This window comes from Eptatretus burgeri, chromosome 10 (genome assembly GCF_056783735.1).
Source record: "Eptatretus burgeri isolate ZD-2024b chromosome 10, Ebu_testis_v1, whole genome shotgun sequence".
Taxonomy (NCBI): Eukaryota; Metazoa; Chordata; class Myxini; order Myxiniformes; family Myxinidae; genus Eptatretus; species Eptatretus burgeri.
In genome coordinates this window covers 34822831-34844788 of record NC_140970.1, presented here as the reverse complement: position 1 = coordinate 34844788, position 21958 = coordinate 34822831, and the positions used below count along the sequence as shown (strand labels likewise).

General features: G+C 42.2%; 1 protein-coding gene across 2 annotated transcripts in view; it reads right to left on the bottom strand.

The window, feature by feature from the left end:
* Positions 1-21958, bottom strand: part of LOC147018303 (prolyl 3-hydroxylase 1-like) — a 144876-nt gene that overhangs the window by 83346 nt on the left and 39572 nt on the right. Inside the window, exon 2 of one of the 2 annotated variants that reach the window (XM_085897842.1) lies at positions 5195-5266. The exons of the other annotated variant lie outside the window; for it this stretch is intronic. Coding sequence (XP_085753968.1) covers positions 5195-5242 — 48 coding nt within the window. The 5' untranslated portion in view covers positions 5243-5266. The remainder of the gene's footprint in view (positions 1-5194; positions 5267-21958) is intronic. 2 annotated transcript variants of the gene reach the window in all.

Sequence of the window (21958 nt, the reverse complement as noted above, 5' to 3'; positions counted from 1 at the left end):
GACCACAGTTTGAGGACCTCTGCTCGACCTCACAAGCTTTCCCTCAATAATGAAAGACTATATCAGGAAATAAGCAATGATAACTGTTTTACAAAACCAGCATTTAATTGTCATTGCCAGTGACTATGACGAGCATCGTCAACAGCGTAAGACTTCAAACCTCCTGTTCTTGCATTCAAGGGCGTGAAAGATATAATTTATGAAATTGTTCTTACACCTCCTTATGCTCATTTTCCCACACTGACGTTCAACTGCTAGTATAGACACAAGACTTTTCCATACTCCTACCTGAGCTAAAACGCAAGCAAAAAGAACGAAGGATCTATGCTTGAAAAACATTCGCCATTAAGAGCTTGTTGCCTTTTCCAACCGACACATTTTCGCACTTCTTCGGTGTTGTTCTCTCTCTCTCTCTCTCTCTCTCTCTCTCTCTCTCTCTCTCTCTCTCTCTCTCTCTCTCTCTCTCTCTCTCTCTCTCTCTCTCTCTCTCTCTCTCTCTCTCTCTCTCTCTCTGAAAAACACAGAAGCATTGTGCAGACCGCCATACGCTGTGCTAGCTTTCTTTCTTCACTTTATTTTCTCTCCAGACTGCTAGAATGTGTTTTGTTTTCGTCTACGATTCTCCATGCAGGATCCGGTTTCTCCGGGTTATTTAATCCTACTTAAAACTGGATCACAGACTTTGCAAGCAGTTCGTGCTGAAATAATGGCAATGACAATCATATTAATCAGTAGATCACCTGAAAATAGTTTTACACATTGCAAAAGTGCTGCAGCGTTTCAACCACATCTTGTGTGTGAAACCACTTCGTGTTTGTGGAAAAACACTTATTTAACTTAAAAAAAAAAAACACTTGAAGCTGATCAGGAGTTTCCTGAAAATTCTGTTAAATACCAAAAGGACATGCAACCACATTCTACCTTTCTCAATTTACAAGTATCAAAGCTTGGGTATCGCAGACTCATCCATAACACCACCATGTGAGTGAGCATAATTCTGGAAAATTCGACATCATGGTTTATCCCTTCAATTGAACTCTTATTTATGTGACTTTGGTAACATTTAAACCACACTGCCCACATTGTTTACTTTTTGTGATGCAAACAGACTTGTTAATGCACAATGGCATTCATACCAAAACCTCAGTCCATCGACAAGACTGCCTGTCTTGCAGACAGACTGAGGTTTTGAGGCTCTAATATCAGACAGACTCACCCAATAGCTTCAATGAAACTACTCGCAGCAGGGGGGCCTTGCAAACATGATACATATTCCTTATGTTTCTCTGTTTGAAATTAGGCCTGCAATTGACCATCTGGGGCAAATGCTGTGCAGACTTGAGAACGTCAGCCCAATTCTGCTTCCTTCGACAGCAACACCAACAATGCAAACAATATAACCTTTACCTCTTGCAGAATTATTTACAGCCACTAGATAACCGTCAATAAATATTTTTAAATGATAGGAAAAGATCATTTGGCCTGTATCTAAAAAACATTCCACTTTTCCTGCTGAACACAGGGCGTAGACTTCAGACAAAATACGAATACAAGTCATCATTGAATACACAACCCCACACTGCACCTTAAAATGTGCCGTGTAGAATATATATATATATATATATATATATATATATATATATATATATATATATATATATATATATATAAATAGATAGATAGATATGTAGGTAGTGGAGATGGTAAAGTGGATATAAATTATTTTTTTAACCCGTACCATAATCTATTTAGTGTTAATGCTGCCGAAGCAGTTTCTTGGCAAGGGTTACACTGGGTAGTTTGCCATTGCCTTCCCAGTATTGTTTTCTTCATGTTCTATCCTCTTAAATGCTGAGCATCAAGTAAGGAAACAGCACATACCAATTTTTGGTACAACTCAGTCAGGGTTTCAACCACTGACTTTCCAGACTCAGAGCAAATGCTCTAACCATTACACCACCAAGTCTGGTTCATTCAAAGTTGTGTGTAGGAAGTTGAAATGCAAAAGTGCATATAAATAAACAAATAAATAAATGAATAAATATCTTGAAGTTGTGTGTTGGTCATTCAGATGGTAAAGTGTATAAACAAATAAATAATTTAACCTGGTATTTAGGTTGTGGAATGGTAAAAGGTGTATAAATAAATAAATCATTCAAGGTGGTAAGTCGGTAGTGGTGATGGTAAAGTGAATAATAATGAATAAAACATATTCACCAAGGTGTGTTTGTGTGTGTGTGTGTGTGTGTGTGTGTGTGTGTGTGTGTGTGTGTGTGTGTGTGTGTGTGTGTGTGTGTGTGTGTGTGTATGTGTGTGTGTGTGTGTGTATGTGTGTGTGTGTGTGTGTGTGTGTGTGTGTGTGTGTGTGTGTGTGTGTGTGTGTGTGTGTGTGTGGAGATGGCAAAGAGTATAAAAACAAATAACCAATTCAGCATTGTGTTGGTAGTGGGGGATGGTAAGGCGTATGTAAATAAGAAATAGTCCCCAAAAGCATGTTCCGTTAAAGCTTGCACTCCACGGTAATTTTTTTTAATTCCCAAAGTTCCAAATTGGTTCCAATCCCAAAATCATTTGACATGTCTTGTGCCCAGATATTATTGCATACATGCACCGAATATGAAATAAATGGCTCCAGTCATTTTCCAGTGGAGGCTCCGGATGGACGCACAGGCAAACAGAACCCAAAATATAATCATCCAGCTCAGCCGACACCTCGTTCGGGGCTAATAAGAGACAAACAGGCAGTGAGTGCAGTGCGGGATGCGAGGAATCCCAAACCCATTTTTTGAAAGTAAGAAATCTGTTTAAATCTTAAAAAGAGACTTTTTGGCTCCATTACAATTGTAAACACATGAACTATTCTCTTGCCAGGAAAATTCAGATCATAGCCACGTGTAACATGATCATGGCACTTTTTGTGACTTCATAATAGACAATTTGTGATGAAGCGAAAATTGTCATTGGCTGGAATACATTACATATATAGATTATGTCATGGCTTCAAGTAAACGATATTTGAAATGTACTTTTTTGATTTTTTTTTTTTAGTGCTGCTTTTAGAGGCAACATTTTAGTGGCATTCCAAGTTGCCCGACAGAATTTAAGTCAACCAAGAATTGAGGATCGGTGTCAGACCAGGCAAATAAGACAGATTAGCCAGTGAGGCACATGGGATTTTCATGTCAGCCAATCAGAAAGCCACAATGGCAATTGCTATACCTGTCTCAAAATACTGTATATCACTGGTAAAGTTTCACTTACTACTGAAAGGGGAATCTAAATACTCAGACCACCTTGATGCTAATCTATCCTTTGATGCCCTAAAAAATAAATATCCATCCATCCATCGGGACCATACTCTGTGCAGAGTGTTGGTGCTGCTGCCCAAGCAGTCTTCTTAGCTATTGGGCACAATCCTGGATGGGTTGCCACTCCGACACAGTATACCAGCATGCTGGCACTCATTTTGCCGACTTTGGAAGGATGACAGGCTGAGTTAAACCCACCTGATATTAATTCAACAGCTGAGAAGGATTTGAACTCAGGACCCAAGGATCCCAAGCCCACCACACTAACCATTAAGCCAACACCAGGTATAAAATACATATTATGTCTTTTTCCGATTTCCGAATTATCAAGAAGGTAAATACGTGATTAAAAGTCGAAATCTTTTTCTTCTCCAGATTAGCCGTGACATTACACCCGGGAGTAGATCGCCATATTCCTACTGTCTACAGGTTACATCGTGGTATGATTTAACTCAACCCGCAAATAATTTTCGATTTTCCACAAATATGCCGCGTCGATGCATCCTTGGTGCTCTCTCCGAGTAATAGTAATACAAACCGAGATCGTTTCATGCTACACCAATGGCCGATACGCCCTGATTCCACCAGAAATTGGACGAGGTTTGTCCGAAATAACCGCGTATGGATCGGGCTGACAAAATGTTCTCTTTTTGTGCTTGAGACATTTTATAAAGATGGCTATAGATCTTGTGGATATCCGCCACGATTGAGAGAGGATGTCATCCCCATGATTAAGCAAAAGAAACAGCCGTTGCTTGAAACTGCAACACCATCTCTACCCAGCTACCAGCACATGTACACAGGCAATTTGAGTGGTGAATCAAACACCTGTTGCCATTGCCTGGCAGTACCACAAGAGCACCTGAAAATCATTATCCATTATCAACACAAATTTCCACAAATCAAATGAACCATTGTCTATTTATAGTGGAGAGAAAGCATGTATGTACATATCATCTACTCCTCCGATAGGATTTGACCTCGGATGCTAAAACTTTCAGGGTTCCCTCCCCCCCCACCCGCCCCCCCATAAACCGTCACTCCACAATACCAACCACCATCACACACCCCCTCCGCAGTCCTCATCCACTGGGGAGGAACATCGACACCTCACAGACATGATGGTGGGACACGGCATGGACACAAATGGTGTCCGGGAAAAGTATGAAAAGGGACGATCCCGTAACGTACAAAACACCTGCTGAGCCTATGATGGTGGGGCAAAGCATTCGTCACCCATTTTGTCCGTGATGTCCGAGTGTGCTGAGCGGTGCCGACTGCCCGCGCTGTCGAGAGATGACAGGTATTTCTGCTCGAGTAATATATAAACTGATTTCTCAATTAATACAAAATCCCTCCCTTATAAATTGTCAATTGAATGGAAAATCAAACCCGACCAAGCTGAAATGATCATGTGACCAGCGTTTTCGTCTTCACGAACACTTCCGCCTTCTTCCTCTCAATCGCTCGCACAAGGCTTGGAATGATATGGCTGCACAATTCCCCGAAAGTGTTTCTATTACTAATTTTGTGTACAATCGTTTCTTCAAAATCTCACTGATCAGTTTCAACATACTGAGAAACATCAGTCGCCATTGAAGGTGGAATCAGGATCGGAATGCGAACTCGACCTGCACTGTTTCTCCATGAAAATCTGCCGATCGGATAAATATGGATTCCAGATGTTTTTTCGACACTTTGTAATATTGGGAAAAATATTTGTAAAAAATTTTCCCTTCAAATTAGACCGTAATTAATGATTCTCGGTGGTTTTCAGAAGAAGAAAAATATTGAGTTTGGGTTCCCCCTTTAATGGCACATTTTCTTTCAGATGTGATGTGAAAAAATTGAACAATGATCAGATAAATACTCCATTTTTATCTCACCTGGAACGTAGTTCCGGGGGGCTTAAAGGATGGCACTCGTCGGTCCATCCACAAATACTTTCAAGTTCTTCTCTGAAACCACACATACGACTTCGATGAAACTTTACCAGAACATTCATCACCTGTTAGCACCAAAGTTTGTTCATGGCATTAAAAAAGAGAGAAAATCGGGCCCTCCAGGAGGCCTATGGGGGTTCCCCCCCAAAATAGGTATGTGCTTTGTTCTCAGAAACTACACATGCAATTCTAATGAAACTTAAGGACAACATTCATCACCCATGATGTACCAAAGTTTGATTACGACATTAAAAAAAATCTTGGTCTGAGGGCATCTACGGAGGGAGTTTACAAGGGGGGGCGCACCCCCCAAAAAGAGGTAATTGCTTTCTTCGCAAAAACTACACACACAATTCTGATGAAACTTAATGACAACATTCATCACCCATGATGTACCAAAGTTTGATTACGACATTAAAAAAATCTGGGTCTGAGGGCACCTACGGAGAGAGTTTACAAGAGGGGGCGCACCCGCCAAAGAGATATGTGCTTTCTTCTCAGAAATGACACACAATTCTGATGAAAATTGACCACAGTCATCATCACCCATGATGTACCAAAGTAATTTGAGGTTATAGGGGGTTTACTGGGGGGTGGGGGGGTAGTTGATCCCAAAAAGAGGTATTTGCTTTCTTCGCAAAAACTACACACACAATTCTGATGAAACTTCACCACAACATTCATCACCTGTGATGTACTAAAGTTTGTTCATGACATTATAAAAATCGGGGTCTAATGGGTTGTCAGAGGGGTCCCCCCCCCAAATATGTATTTGCTTTCTTCTCCAAAACTACACGAACAATTTTGACGAAACATGACCGCAATCTTCATCACCCATGATGTACTAAAGTTTGTTCCAGCCATTAAAAAAAATTGAGGAAAGGAAGTTTACGGTGGAGGCGGGGGGGGGGGGGTGCAACCCAAATAGATATTTGCTTTCCTCTCAGAAACTACACATACAATCCCGATGAAACTTGATGACAACCTCCATCACCCGAGATGTACCAAAGAAGGTTCATGGCATTAAAAATAAAAATAATCATGGTCTAAAGAGGTCTACATGGGGGGGGGGGGGCGTTGCCCGCCAACAGAGGTATTTCCTTTCTTCTCAGAAACTACACCCACAATTCCGATGAAACTTCACTACAACCTTCATCACCTGTGAAGTACCAAAGTTTGTTCATGACATTAGAAAAATCGGGGTCGAAGGGAGTGTAGGTGGGGGTTGCCCCCCAAAATATGAATTTGCCTTTTTTCTCCAAAACTACACACACAATTTCGATGAAACTTGAGCACAACCTTCATCACCCATGATGTACCAAAGATTGTTCACACCAATAAAAAAGAAAATCTGGGTCTTAGGTTGTCTACGGGTTGGGGGACAGGGATCTACATGGGGGGTTGCCCCCCAGAAGAGGTATTTTCTTTCTTCTCAAAAACTACACACACAATTATGATGAAACTTCATCACAACCTTCATCACCCGTGATGTACCAATGTTTGTTCATGACATAAGAAAAATCGGGGTCGAAGTGGCCCCCCAAAATACCCCGAAGAGTGTAGGTGGCCCCCCAAAATATGAATTTGCTTTTTTCTCCGAAACTACACACACAATTCCGAAGAAACTTGACCACTGTCTTCATCACCCTTGACGTACTAAAGTTTGTTCACGACATTAAAAAATTGGGGTCTAAGGTATTCTACATGGGGGTTGCCCCCCAAAATGTGTATTTGCTTTCTTCTCTGAAACCACACACACAATTTCGATGAAACTTGACCACAACCTTTATCACCCAAGATGTACTAAAGTTTGCTCATGGCATGGAAAAAAATCCATAGGTATTTGCTTTCTCATCCATTACATATTTTGTGGGTCATCCATGCATACCAGTGGTTCCCTGGTTATATTATCCAGCCCTGACAAAGTGAGCGCCCAGGGGTATTTCCCCCATGTTTATATTTGAAATACACTAAGTTTATTTTGCCTTTAAACAGCATGCACCTCCCTGCATTGAAACAGGTTGCACATAATTAAGCACAATGAATAGCAATGAATTCCATGGCATTACTTTTCCAAGAGTATTTTTGTACACTGCTCCTTCCAAATTCCATATATAGTCAATGCATGATGTCATCGCCAGGCACTGAAGGGAGTACTCAGTTTTTCTCCGTTTTCTTTCTTCTGTGTTTCTTTGTTACTAACGGAATCTTTAGATTTTGTAAGTATATTGATCACTTCCGGACTCTGTTTGTGTGTTTGTGTGTTTGTAGGCACGATAACTCGAGAACGAAAGAAGCTACCAATGTCAAATTACACCACGTGATTCAGGAGGGCGATGGCTAGCGCTGATTAGATTTTCGTCAAATTCGGTCAAAGGTCAAGGTCACAGTGAGGTCAAACATCCAAAAAATAATAACTCGAGAACAGAAGGAGCTACCAATGTCAAATTACACCACGTGATTCAGGAGGGTGATGGCTAGTGCTGATTACATTTTGGTCAAAATCGGTCAAAGGTCAAGGTCACATTGAGGTCAAACATAATTCCATAAATTAATGTGGAGAAATGGAGTATTTTTGCTTCGGTCGATGTTACGAGTTCGTTTTAACTTCGATTTTAATTTTGTCTTTGGTTTTTGCGATCGCTTCGGACGCTTAAAACTTGGTTGTCGAAATTCTGGTAAAAATCGGATGTTTTGGAGACGTTTTAAGATTGTATAAAAAATATTTCACTCGCCGCATCATGGCTTGTCACGTGGTGCAGCGCGCTCGAGCAGACGCATTGTTGAGTCATGTAAAGGTTTTGCGTGTGCGCGCTGACGGTGTTTTCGATAAAGATGGTGTTTAAAAGTCATTTTTTATTGCAATAAAGGTTATCGTTGCATGCCTGACTCGCTAAGCCATCGGATTATGTAAAGATTGTTGGTGGATGGCCGAATATTACGGTTTTGTGACTTTGATAAAATAATATTAAATAATTGCGTAGAGAAATGGAGATTTTTGCTTCGGTCGACGTTACGAGTTCGTTTTAACTCGGATCGCAATTCTGTTTTCACTTTTGGTAACGGTTAAGAATGCTTAACACTTGGTTGTCAAAATTCTGGTAAAATTCGGATGTTTTATGAGATTTATATCGGGTGTCGTGTCTGAGGCTGAACTGAAGATTATGCTAATGAGGGGGATTGTAACACACGGCATTACGCGCTCGTTTTAAAGTCAATTTCAATTCTGTTTTCACTTTTGGAAATGGCTAAGTATGCTTCATACTCGGTTGTCGAAATTCTGGTAAAAATCGGATGTTTTATGAGATTTATGTCGGGTGTCGTATCTGAGGCTTAACTGAAGATTATGCTAATGAGGGGGATTGTAACACATGGCATTACGCGCTCGTTTTAAAGTCAATTTCAATCCTGTCTTCAATTTTGGTAACAGTGAAGTAAGCTTAACACTCAGTTGTCGAAATTCTGGTAAAAATCGGATGTTTTATGAGAGGTTTGGTACAGAATCATTGTAGAAACTTCTGGTTTGCGTCGCTACCTTCTCAAGAGACAGCTTTTATTAAACAAGGTCAGAGGTCAAGTTGACGATTTCGTAAGTACCAGTCTATGACTGCTTGTTTGTTTGTTTGTTTGTTTATCCAGGTGATATCTCAGCCATCCTTTAATCGAGGAAGCTGAAATTTAGGGACGAACGTGAGGATGTGCTTTGGCAAAAACGTTTTTTTTTAAATCAATTAATCCATTAATTACTTAATTATTGTTGATTTATTAATCACTTATTATTTTATTTCTCATCCTGGCAATATCTCAGGGATATTTTGAGCTCGGAAGATGATATTTGGACATGACAATGACCAAGTGATTTGGCTATGAAGGGTATTTTTGATTTTTTGATCAATGAACGATTAATTATTCATTTTTTGATTAATTACTTAATTTTCAAAAAGTTACAGATTTGGATGAAACAGTGGTGGTTTATTAGGTATGCTATTCAACAATTGATTAAGAAATTAATTATTTTACTATTATAATTTAATTATTTTAATTCTGAAATTAATCAATTAATCAATCAATTATTGTACACCGCTCCCTCTCAACTCTGACTCCATGTGCTGCAAGGCGGCATTTGCAGGCGCCGAAGGTGCCCCGGCGATATCGTTTGCTGGAGGATTGTTATTTATTTATTTGGCATGGGAGCAGTGTACTTTGAATGTGCCGCTACTTGTAATAGATTATTTTCAAAAGATCTTCAAGCATTACATCATGTTGACACTTCAAAGCACCTGCCAATACAGGACTTTCAAAATGACGTAATCCACACCAAAATGTTCGGTGGAGTGCATGCGCATAACCCCTTAACAGCAATATTGATAAGGGTATGTTTCTGTATTTCGTGTGTGCCAGATAAGAATTGTTACCACAGGGATATGCCTCGACCTGAGAAAAAATGGATATGCCTCTAACTGAGAGAAAGGGATGTGCCTCTGCGCAGCAAAAGGGTTGGAGAACTTTCTCAGTTCGCCCAAAGGACTGAGGTCTTGCAACTTTCCGTACTGCAAAATCTCGATGACGTGGGCTGGTGCAAGGCCTGAAGGATCGTAGATGGGCACGTTCTACCAACATCCCCAACAGATCGCTACCAGTGAATGCAGGGCCAGATTTTCCAATAAGCAACATAGGCCATTGGCCTAGGGCCCCCCAGTAACTGGGGGCCCACCGCGGACTTGTGGGTTCTCTGATCGGTTTCATTGTATGCTTTTTATTATGCATTGTATGCATTGTATTTCATTGTCTGCATTGTATTTCATTGTAATTTATATGCTTCAGTTTCATTGTATTTTTCCATTATTCCTATGTGTAAGATGTACATTGTACATGATATGGAACTTGATTTACTTTTATGTACTTGATATGGAACTAATTTGATTAAAAATTATTGATGTGTTACATTATGTTGTAAAAAAAATTTTTACATTACAATATTACGATATATATATATATATATATATATATATATATATATATATATATATATATATATATATATATATATATATATAATTTGGGGGGGGGCACTGATAAGGTTTGGCCTAGGGCCCACAAGCAAGTAAATCCGGTCCTGAGTGAATGGACTTTGAACATTGTGGTAGTACCTCCTGTGAATATGGCATGCTTGGTGATTACTTTAATGGACGTCTGCAATTCGAAAGACGATGCTGTGTGTCACTACAAACAAAGCAGTGGCTTCCAACTCTCTAACAAAGGACATCTTCGTGACCTCAAAATACACAAAGCTTGTGCCAGCCATTATTTATGTCAGAGCAAGATGTACCAGGCAGACTTCCCCGAGGGAGACACGGTGTCTGGTTTGGGTGCTTCTTAATAGCGATGTGAAGGACATATCAGGGTCTTGTGAATGACCAGAGTAAATTTAAAATGAACATTAAAAATGATGATATTTACTGTTAATCATGTTTGGGGGGAAGCTGTGACAGCTGTTATAAATATATTGTTTGTTTGGTTCCAGGACCATAAGAGAGAGATTATCCCAGATTTTTGCATGTGTTGTTAAAAGGAGTATGTGTGTGTGTGTGTGTGTGTGTGTGTGTGTGTGTGTGTGTGTGTGTGTGTGTGTGTGTGTGTGTGTGTGTGTGTGTGTGTGTGTGTGTGTGTGTGTGTGTGTGGTTTGTTATCCACTGCTGCTGCTTGCTTGTATTAACAGGAAATTGTAGAAACTCAACACCACTCATCCATGGATGGGAGAGAAAGTGGTTGGGAAACAAAAAAAAATCAGGTAATTTTGCAAATGTAACAAATGGATCACCACTTTTCTCACTCTACTACAGTCGTTCCTTATTTGCATTTCAAAACATACACGGAATTCCTGATAATTCTGTATCATACAGGTAAAACCCTCCCAACTAAAAAGTAGAAAGTTTGATTAGGGGGACATGTTTTCCTCAACAAATAAATATTTAAATATATGACTAATTCATTAATTGCTAATAAATGACAATTTTCGCTGAACCAATTTGAAACAGTGACTCATGAATGATCCTCCCATCTTGATTCCTTCCAGTAAACATAAAAGTGATGCTTCCTGATCTTGCATCTTTGGTAGATCATGACACAGATTAATTTACCCTGGGTTAGGAAATTAGATCTTGCACCAAACCACTTGATTCCTATTCACGTGGTGTGCACTCAGACAAAAACTCGAGTTCTTCGAACACCTTACCCCACGTAGTCTTAAGAAAACATGGGAAGGGTCTTTTAAACCCTTACTTTGCATTTCTGAGCACTATTTATATTTCCTACTTGCTGCGATTTTGTCTGAATGTCGATATTCCACCAACGCTGAGAAAGCAAGCGGAAAATTTGATTGGTCAAGATGGCGTGAATTTGCGTAATATTTTTCCAAATACAGTACTGCTGAACTGGAAGTTTTTGGAAGTAATAAAAAGGTGATTTATGTTCCACAATGTTAAATTATACAATTCTATTGAAATTAGATAAAGGTTTTAAAGTTAAAAAAAAAAACTTTTTTGGAAGTTTACTGCTATTGATGACACAATGGTTACACTAGTGGTTACACTAGACCACACTAGTGGTCACCGGTCCTATTAGTGTGGTTTCAAAAATTCATGGTACCCTCCATTAGAAGAGCTGCTAAGAAGCTGAAGAACCTCAAACGGTCTTCGATATGTACATGTGTTTACTCATACCCTTTGACCTGCCTGACATGGTTGGACCTACCAGGAGAAAGATTCCCACAAGTATAGTTCTCCGGGTCACAGGAGCACCGAAGATTCCACACTATGATCACAGTGGTAGTCACAATTGGCAAATAAGTATTGACTCGTCTTATGGAAATCAGGCAAACTCTAAAAATATTTTAAAAGTATTCCCAACAAACGTGCAATAAAATGCCCAAAAAATTACTCCCTGAATATGCTTTCATGATACTTATGGAAAGTCTAATTAAGCCCACGAATTTCCAACACACAAATCGAATGTTGAAAGGAAATGCATTGCGAAAGTTTGTGATTTCATCAAAGGTTCCATTGGCCCTCAATATCAATCATGAGATCAGGGCCATCTCTCCACACATACAGTATCTCGAGCTTTTGATACAGTCTGGCACCCTGCCCTGCTCCCAAAACTGTTGGTCTATAGAATCCAAGGCTAACTCCAGTCTTGGATTATTGACTTCCTCCACTCTCAGAGACAAAGTGTGGCTCTCAACGGAGCCCTTTCATCTCCTCTCCCTGTCAAGGCTGGAGTATCCCAAGGCAGTGTTCTCAGTCCAATCCTATTTCTAATCTTCATCAATAATCTCACTGACTCTCTGGAAAATCCTCTTCATCTCTTTGCTGATGACATCACCCTGGTATCTGCCTTGACATCCCTCATCCTTCTGACAGACAGGCAACAGCCTCTTCTCTCTCCTCAGACCTTGGCAAAATCACAAACTCATCAAACACTTGGAACATGTCCTTCAATTTTGAGAAATCCCATACCTATTGTCTGTCTGTCTCTCTGTCTCTCTGTCTCTGTCTCTCTCTCTTGCAGAAAGGACCTTCCCACAAACCCTCCCATCTACTTTATCAACAACCATCTCTAATCGGTTCAGTCACTCAAACTCTTGGGACTCATTCTTAGCCATGCTCTCTCTTGGGCAAGCCACATTTCAAAATTGCCTCCAAAGCCAGATGCTGACTGGGCATCCTCCATCATGCAAAGTCCTTCCTTGGCACACTTGAGTCTCCAATTCACTTCCAAGGTTTTCATCCGCAGCTTGATGGAGTATTGCTCTACCCTCTGGGCCGGCTCCCCTGCCTCACATCATGCTCAGCTTGATGCCATGGAAACCATGGCTTTCAAGATCATTGGAATCTATTGCGATGAAGCTGAGACTATGAGCCTAACACTTCGCCATTGTCATCAGGTCCGTGGTCTCTCTGTCCGCTTCCACCTCATTTCTGGTCTTGCACCCTCTGCTCATTGTGCTCTGTCTCCCCCCACCCCCCACCACCCTCCCCCACCTCCAAGTATCTGCAGGATGCATGTAGTCCACCAGAAACCCCCTCCAAGTAAAACTGCCTCAATCCAGAATCACTGCTTACCTCGACTCATTTATTGCTCACTTTTCCCACCTATGGAACCACTTTCCACACTCTCTTCGATCTCATTCTTCCCTCCAGGTCTTCAAGACAGCTGTTCACCACCATCTCAGGTCATACCCCATTCAAAGCCATTATTTTTTTCTCCACACCCGTTAAACCACCCCACCCCTCCCAAAATTTTTCTTATGTATCCATCTTGTCCACCCCTTACATTCTCCCATACCCGTTTTGTTACCTGCATCCCTAGTTTGTCCATCTCCATCTAGGTTCTCCCTCCGCCCTGCTATTGACGTTTCCCCTTTTACCTGCTGTTACCTTTGCTATGGTGGGTCCTGTTCTGTTCTGTGTCCCAGCTCTTCCACAAGCCTAGATCATGTATAGAAAATTAATTAATTAATAAAAAGGTGGTCTTATGGAAATGGAAAAAGGAGCAGAGATGATAGCCAAGCTACCAATGGAGACAGGACTTGAAATTTTCAAAACTACCGGACTATTGCGATTGTAATTTGGTGCTTAATGCAAGCAGATGGGATTGTCTAACATCCTATATATTATTTCTGTTAACGTCTGCGCGTAATTGACGTTTCTCCTCCGGAACTGCCAGACGGATTGTTGCCACTTTTGGCATGCGGGTGCTCTGTGGTCTAATGAACAGCATGGGCTATGTGAGATTGCGCCAGATGGACAGGTTTGGGAATTTTTGGCAATTTTCTAATTTTTACATGTGTTTGCATGGCGACGTGTGACGTCACCGCTGAGAGGCGTAATGACGTCATGACATCATCGGTCATTCGCTGACGTCATTACGTCTGTCGTCAACAGACCGTCACCACTGAGAGGTGTAATGCCACTCCGAGAAAACAGCGTCTGCAATGTAAAACCCTCTTCTGCACATGCTGACTACCCCAGAAGGTGCATTTGACACAAAAAATGTAACAAGAAACATTGTATATAAAGAAATTCGATAAATCACATTGTGAACATTGGATATATTGACGTCCTAACGAACCCTCATTTTCGAAACTTCACGCAGAGCACGGGTTTGAGTAGTGTATATATATATATATATATATATATATATATATATATATATATATATATATATATATATATATATATATATATATATATATATATATATATATATATATATATATACATACATATATATATATATCTTCTTCTTCTTTCGGCTGCTTCCGTTAGGGGTCGCCACAGCGGATCATCCGTATGATCCGCATAGTGATTTGGCACATGTTTTACGCCGGATGCCCTTCCTGACGCAACCCTGGTCGCCTCTTACGACACAGGGATATGGTACACCTATTTTAACCTGGGTATACACCGACCCAGTATACTGGTACTCATTTTGCCGACCTCAGAAGGATGACAGGCTGAGTCAACCCCCTGGTGTATTAATTCAGTGGCTCAACGGGGCTTGAACTCAGGACCTTTTGGATCCCAAGCCGCTACCCTAACCACTGCGCCAACACCAGGCTCATATATATATATATATATATATATATATATATATATATATATATATATATATATATATATATATATATATATATATATATATATATCTTCTTCTTCTTCTTTCGGCTGCTCCCTTTCGGGGTCGCCACAACGGATCATCCTTATAATCCGCATAGTGATTTGGCTCATGTTTTACGCCGGATTACCCTTCCTGACGCAACCCTGGTCGCCTCTTACGACACAGGGATATGGTACACCTATTTTAACCGGGGTATACACCGGCCCAGTACACTGGTGCTCATTTCGCCGACCTCGGAAGGATGACAGGCTGAGTCAACCCCCTGGTGTATTAATTCAGTGGCCCAACGGGGCTTGAACTCAGGACCTTTTGGATTCCAAGCCGCTGCCCGAACCACTGCGCCAACACCAGGATATATATATATATATATATATATATATATATATATATATATATACATATATATATATATATATATATATATATATATATATATATATATATATATATATATATATATATATATATATATATATATATATATATATATATATATATATATATATATAGACCTGCGGTGAATGATCTTTTGTTATTCTCTGTCGGAACTTTGTCCAAAACACCCAACACACTCTTCCAACCTAAGACTAGTCTTATTTGCAATTATATAAATGCCATCATCGGAAAATAAATTTAGATAATTAAATAAAGACGTTAAGTTCTATTTGAAATGTCAAAACCAAATATAAAATCAGCACAAAAATAACTAATGGTTCATTTGGTAAGACGACATTAAAAAAAAAGGCTGCAAGAAAGGAACAGCTCTCTCAACTCTCCGACATTTCAACACTACAATGGTTTTCCAAAACTATGCTCACACAGATAATCCATAGTAATTAGTCCATACACTAATTCCCAAGAATTTTGTTCCATAGTAAAGTTTTGGCATTCACAAGGACATATTTAATATGGCTCATGCAGCAGTTAGATAAATAGATGGCGTCATGATAAGGTGTGATGGTGGATTACTGCTATAACTGCAAGACAAATCCCTTGGACAGTGAATCTCATCCTCAGATAGAGAATCACACCCTGAGATCTAAGATCTTACCCTTGGATAGCTAATCTCACCCTCAGATAGTGAATCTCACCCTCAGACAGGCATTTATGCCTTCCAATCGCGAGTTATGCCACAAAAATGCTTGTGCCACATTCAAACAGGTTTATTAAATACGTAGTACTAATCCATACCCATGATGGATGAACTTGTCCCAAACTACAAAGCACTAACCTCTCTGGACACACCTCACCTGTCCAGATTTCAGACTGACTAACCTCTGTGTGTGTGTACATATATATATATATATATATATATATATATATATATATATATATATATATATATATATATATATATATATATATATATATATATATATATATATATTGTTACGGATTCGCGCCCGCCGGCGTGCTGACGGCCACGTAACTCGAATCGCGGCACGTCGCCCACCGGACGGACAATCCAGTCGTGACCCTCTCGGACTAACGCCGGGAACCAGTCACGGGTGGACCTTTCGGTCTCACCGCGATCGAGCCAATCGGCCCCCGCGTGGGATAGGGTTGCTCGCCAAATTCGACCTACCTAAGTACCCACACGGAGGGTAGACCGGGCGATCGCACCTCGCCGCAGGTCGACTTCGGACACGGGCCACTTAAGCGACCCGTTCCGTACTATCGGGATAACCGAGCGGTGTTATTCGTCGACCTCGACGGTTCGATTAATTATCGGGCGTATTCAGCCCACTACCAACCCTTTACGTGAAGCAAGATGAGGATTCAATGAAAGAAATGACGAAGCGAAGCGGGAAACAGTTCAACACAAAGCACATTTATTCGCGATGAACGGAAAGCACACATATTCAATTCCACCAAAAGCACATAGAAAAGAGGAAGACAAAAAGCAAATGCGACAATGCAGATCTAATACCGATTACGCGAGCACACGGCAACACTTATACAATTCTACTTCACAGACGGCGCCGACAACACATACCCAAAACCAAGAAAAAGAACACCCTCAAGGATGAAGCGGGCCTGAGGCCGAGACCGGGTCGGGCCTACCCGTCTGGTGATGAGACGCGGAGCGGCGATGGTGCCTCAACTCCGCGGGCCTCGCGGACAGTGTCTGGTAGGGGGTGGGAAAGGGGCCCCCTCTGTCGCACTATCTCAGCGCGGGGGGGAAACAGGAGGGGGTTGCTGATGCTCGGGGTAAGGAGGATTTTTACTCTGTCTCGAGTCCCGCGACAAGCGTCTCCACCTCGACCAGGTCGCGCCGTCGGCCTCCCTGGTGTGCAGCTCCCGGCACGACGCGAGCACCCCCTCGTCTGCCTTCGCCGCCTCTCCACAGCTCCGTCCTCTTCACTCCGACTCCAACGCACACGACGACGACGACCAACTCTTAATTCTTCCTCCTGCGAACTTCCCAACTGCACTCGACTCCAACGCACCCGACGACGACCAACTCCTTATTCTTTTGACTGACGAACGCGGTCGCTTATATAAGCCCCGTGGCTTCGCTCTCTCATCTTTGACCCCCTGCCTTCGACCTTTCACCTCGCTCCCCATTGGCCCAAGAAAAAGTGGGCGTGAATGCATTTTGATCCATGAATTTGCATATAGCGACCGCCCTCCAACGCCCTGGAGGCGGGGCCAAATCGCCCCTCGCTCACCGATTGGACGGCACAAAAGTGGGCGTGTGTCGTTTTTGATCCGTTTTTGGAGCGGAAAATCCGTGGTTTTGTACACGCTGTTCGGCGCGCGCCCTGCACGAGTCCAATACCGGTACCCACAAGCAGCGCAAGAACGGTGGCGATGCGACGGTTGCGAGGTGTGACGGGAAAGGTCGTGGCTGTTGTGGTGTAGCGGCGTTGTGGTGAGTGGTTGATGTTGTGACGACTGTTGAGACGCGGTTGGCGGTGGTAACAATGGCGGTTGGTCCAAAATAAAGATAGTAAAAGAAAAACGGCTATCCTGAAGAGTCGCAGCACGCATGAATGACATGTATTCCCACTAGACAACGGGTTTGGGCCTAACTACACATATACTTACCGAGATATCTCACCTAAGGGACCTGAATGGTGGTTTGCGAATTTGGTAACCACAACAATATATATATATATATATATATATATATATATATATATATATATATATATATATATATATATATATATATATATATATACATATATATGTATATGTATATATGTATATATATATATATATATATATATATATATGTATATATGTATATATATATATATATATATATATATATATATATATATATGTCGGGGATTGTATGTACTCTAACAGCAACCCAACATGTCTACTAGTGTTTGGTTAAAACTCTTTAGTTTCAATTGGAAAGAGGGAAAGGATAAATCTTCCCATTAGTTTATCTGTGCACTGTCAAGAAACTTGTTTTGACATTGTTACAACACAGCTGGCCTTGTCGACCGTTCGAATGACCTTGCTAATCGGGCAGCTGAGCTACCTGGAATCTGTTGGACTACTGCCCAGAACTGTTAAGGCCTAAAAACATGTAGGAGGCTACCTTTTAAAATTCCTTAAGGAATCAAGGGTGTTGTTTCTGCACTCTCTGCGCTCTCTTATCAGCAGTACTGACAGAAGAATGCAATAGATTAATGAATGGTAATAAATCCTCTTTGACACGCAGTCATTCAAAGGTCGCAGTAAATTGAATATAAGGCAGTACCGAAAGACCGCTCACCAGAGGATTAGGCTGGGTGGACTATTGTGTTCAAAGCCTGTTGTCTCCATATGCATATGTCTGATGTGAAATAAACATTCTCTCCCAAGATCGGTGATGAACAAAGCTTGACCTTAATTGCTGTGGACCTCACCTGGATCTCAACAATTGGCGTAGTCGGCGAGGGGGCAAGCCGGATCGAGGAGGAGCTCGAGAACCCTGGTGAGACAAAGGAGGAAAGAGCCGGCCAGCTTAAGGAAAAGGTAAGAAAGCTGCCTCCTTTCTCACACTGGGGATACTCGTTGCTCTCTGAGATCTGTCCTTGCCCTTTCAAAACGAACCAGGGGAGAAGGAGGTTTATTTGCACATCGGAAAGGGGTACCCGGGAAGGTAAGGGCCCATTGGAAGGTTGAGGGGAACCCCAGGACACTCCTTTGGGAGACCGTGGGGGAGACCCAAGAATACGCCAGGGCCAGGATCCGAACGGGAGATTGAGAGGAGGGAAAGGTGTGAAAACCCCCGTTGGGAGGGTGAGGGAGCGGGAAGTGTGCATTGGGAGTGTGAAGAAACACCCCTAGGCGGAGAACACTAACCCGGCCCAAGAAAACTCTAGGAAGGATCAGTGAAATAAGGAAATATGGGAAATAAGACGTCAAAATCAATAGTGGATAAAGATGCCCCACCCCCGAATACAGCTGCGGGATTAATGTATGAAAAATATGGACCTAAGTCATGCACTCAATTGGCATTGTGGGAAAGGTGGACAAAAAGGGATCCACACCCATTCCCAAGGTGGGGTTCTCTAAGATCAGAAATCGTAGATAATCTATCAAGCCGGCTAGAACATCGAATGAATGATAAAATAAAACCTGAGCCAGACATGCGAGCGTATGATATGTGGGAAGAAGAAGCCTTACAGGTAAATGAGGTGGCTAGAAAATTAGTGGAACAAAAAGTCGAGAAAATTGGAGCACAAACTAAGGGGATGCAAGTAAAGGAAATCTTCCCGCCCCTGTAACTGCAGTGCAGAGGTGGGAAGACCAGGGAAACAATGCAGGTGTTCCACCTGCGCGTGTGAATAGCACACTAAGTCTGTATCCGGACCTGGGAGCCATGGGACTGCTGGCCACAGCCTCTGCCTACCCGGTCCAAGAAATAATTCCAGCGGGCCCAGGAGGGCCAGCTCAATCGGTGTACAGACCGTTTAGAGAGAGTGAATTGAGATCGATGAAGGAGCGAGTACTAGAACTGAGAGGGAATGTGGGAGCAACAAAGGAATTGATAATGCAGTGGGTTGAGGCACACCGTTGCTCGCATAGAGACATTGGAGTATTGTGCCATGCAGTGCTGTCCCCATTTGTGTGGAAAAGGGCTAAACAGGATGGTAATTGGCCAGAGGAGGAGCCACAGGGAGCAGCGGCATGGACTGCCGCACAGAGGCAGACTGCACGTCAGCTCCTCTATGATGCAATTGAGAGCGCAATGCGGCCGGCAACGTTAGATTGGGATAAGATCTATGAAACAAAGCAACGCCAGAGGGGAGCGCGCGACTGAATTCATGCATAGATTAGTGCAGGCATTCTTGCAATATGGGGGTTTCCAAGTTGAACAAGAAATACCACAACGAGCGTTGACGAACTTCCTAATGGAAGGACTCAGACCTCAGATTAAGAAGCAGTTAAAGTATGTAATGCTCGGCTGGCAGGCAAGACCAGCAACTGAGATTTGTACAGCTGCCGACCAATGTTCATCCCGGTCAGAAGAAAAGGAGAGCGCGAAAACAAAATTAAAGAGGAGGTGTTCCAAATGGTATTATTAGACAAAGTGGCAGAGCAAAGGAAGAATAAAGATTGGAGAAAGTGGGAGCTAGAGGAAGATGACACAGACTCAGAAGACGAAGAAACGGCTAGACAGTGGGATCGCCGAATGAGAATCCAACAAAGGCCCCCGCCGGCGGCACCGAGAAGAGGGAAACCCAAGAAACAGGTAGGGAAAGGTCAAGGTTGGACACGATCGCCTCTACAAACACGCTCAAAAACTGCAGCAGGCCAAAACCGAGCACAACCAACAGCGCCACCGCAGGAATGCTTCCAGTGCGGGAAGGAAGGGCATTGGCGAAGGAATTGCCCTCAAGGACAGCCGGGGTTTCAAGACGGTGGATCAAGACGGCTGCAGGGTCGTAAGTCATATTGACACACCGCTGGTGGACCCGTGTTGCAGGGAGCTATGCTGACACTAACACCAACAGAGGAGCCGACCTTCACTCTGGATGTTTCGGGTAAGAAGCTTCCTTTCTTAGTCGACACGGGAGCCACCCATTCCACTATCGCAGCGAAGGAACTGCCAGGAGTTGAAAAATCAAACACCGAAGTACAAATAGTAGGATTAGGGGGTAAGGTACAGACTTTAAAAGCAACAACACAATTACCAGTACGGTGCGGACCTTTGCAAGAGAAACATGCTTTCCTTCTCACAACCACTACGCCAGTTAATCTGCTAGGTAGAGATTTGTTGTGTAAACTAGGATGCACGATAGCATGTACAAAGGGAGGGGTTTATGTTGATATTCCCAGGGACAAGACACATTTGGCAATGATGATCCTGATGACACCGCATCCGATTGTTTATTGGTGGAGACTGCCGGAGGAACCAATTAGAAATGCTTGGTCATGCCTAAACCTTATCTCAGACGAAAATAAGGAAATGCAAACGTGGTTAGACAATGCACAAGTGACAATGCACACATACTATAACCCTCCACATTGTACAATCTATTATGATGCGGGAGGGGATGACATTGAATTTGCGGAGAAAATTGCTCCGCACTTGGAAACACGTAATGATTTATTGCTTTGCCGCCTAATGGTTGGTAAGGAAGGTGTCGCAATGGAGGTTAAGCTCACAGACGAGCAAAGGCAGTTGACAAAGTATCCGCCGGGAGTAACCTCACATACAACAATGACTACAGCAAAGGGATATCACCCAAAGGATTTGGGATTTATGGTTTACACGCCTACAGGAGGCAGCAGTGAGCTGCACAGAAACAATAGTGCACTGGGAAGTGCATAAGTTGAAGAATAACGAAGGATGGATCTGTGACCTTATGGAAAAAGAAATACACGGACTGGTGGAAGAGGTTAATTTACCACCAAAGCGGGAAAAGGCATTGGAAATGATGAACACGATAGAAAAGGTGGAAAATCTGATGGGAGAGGTCCCACCACAATTGTGGACAAAACATGATAATGATGTGGGTCGAATCATTGGGGCAACGCCTCTAGTGGTTAAACTCAAACCAGGAATGCCTTTGC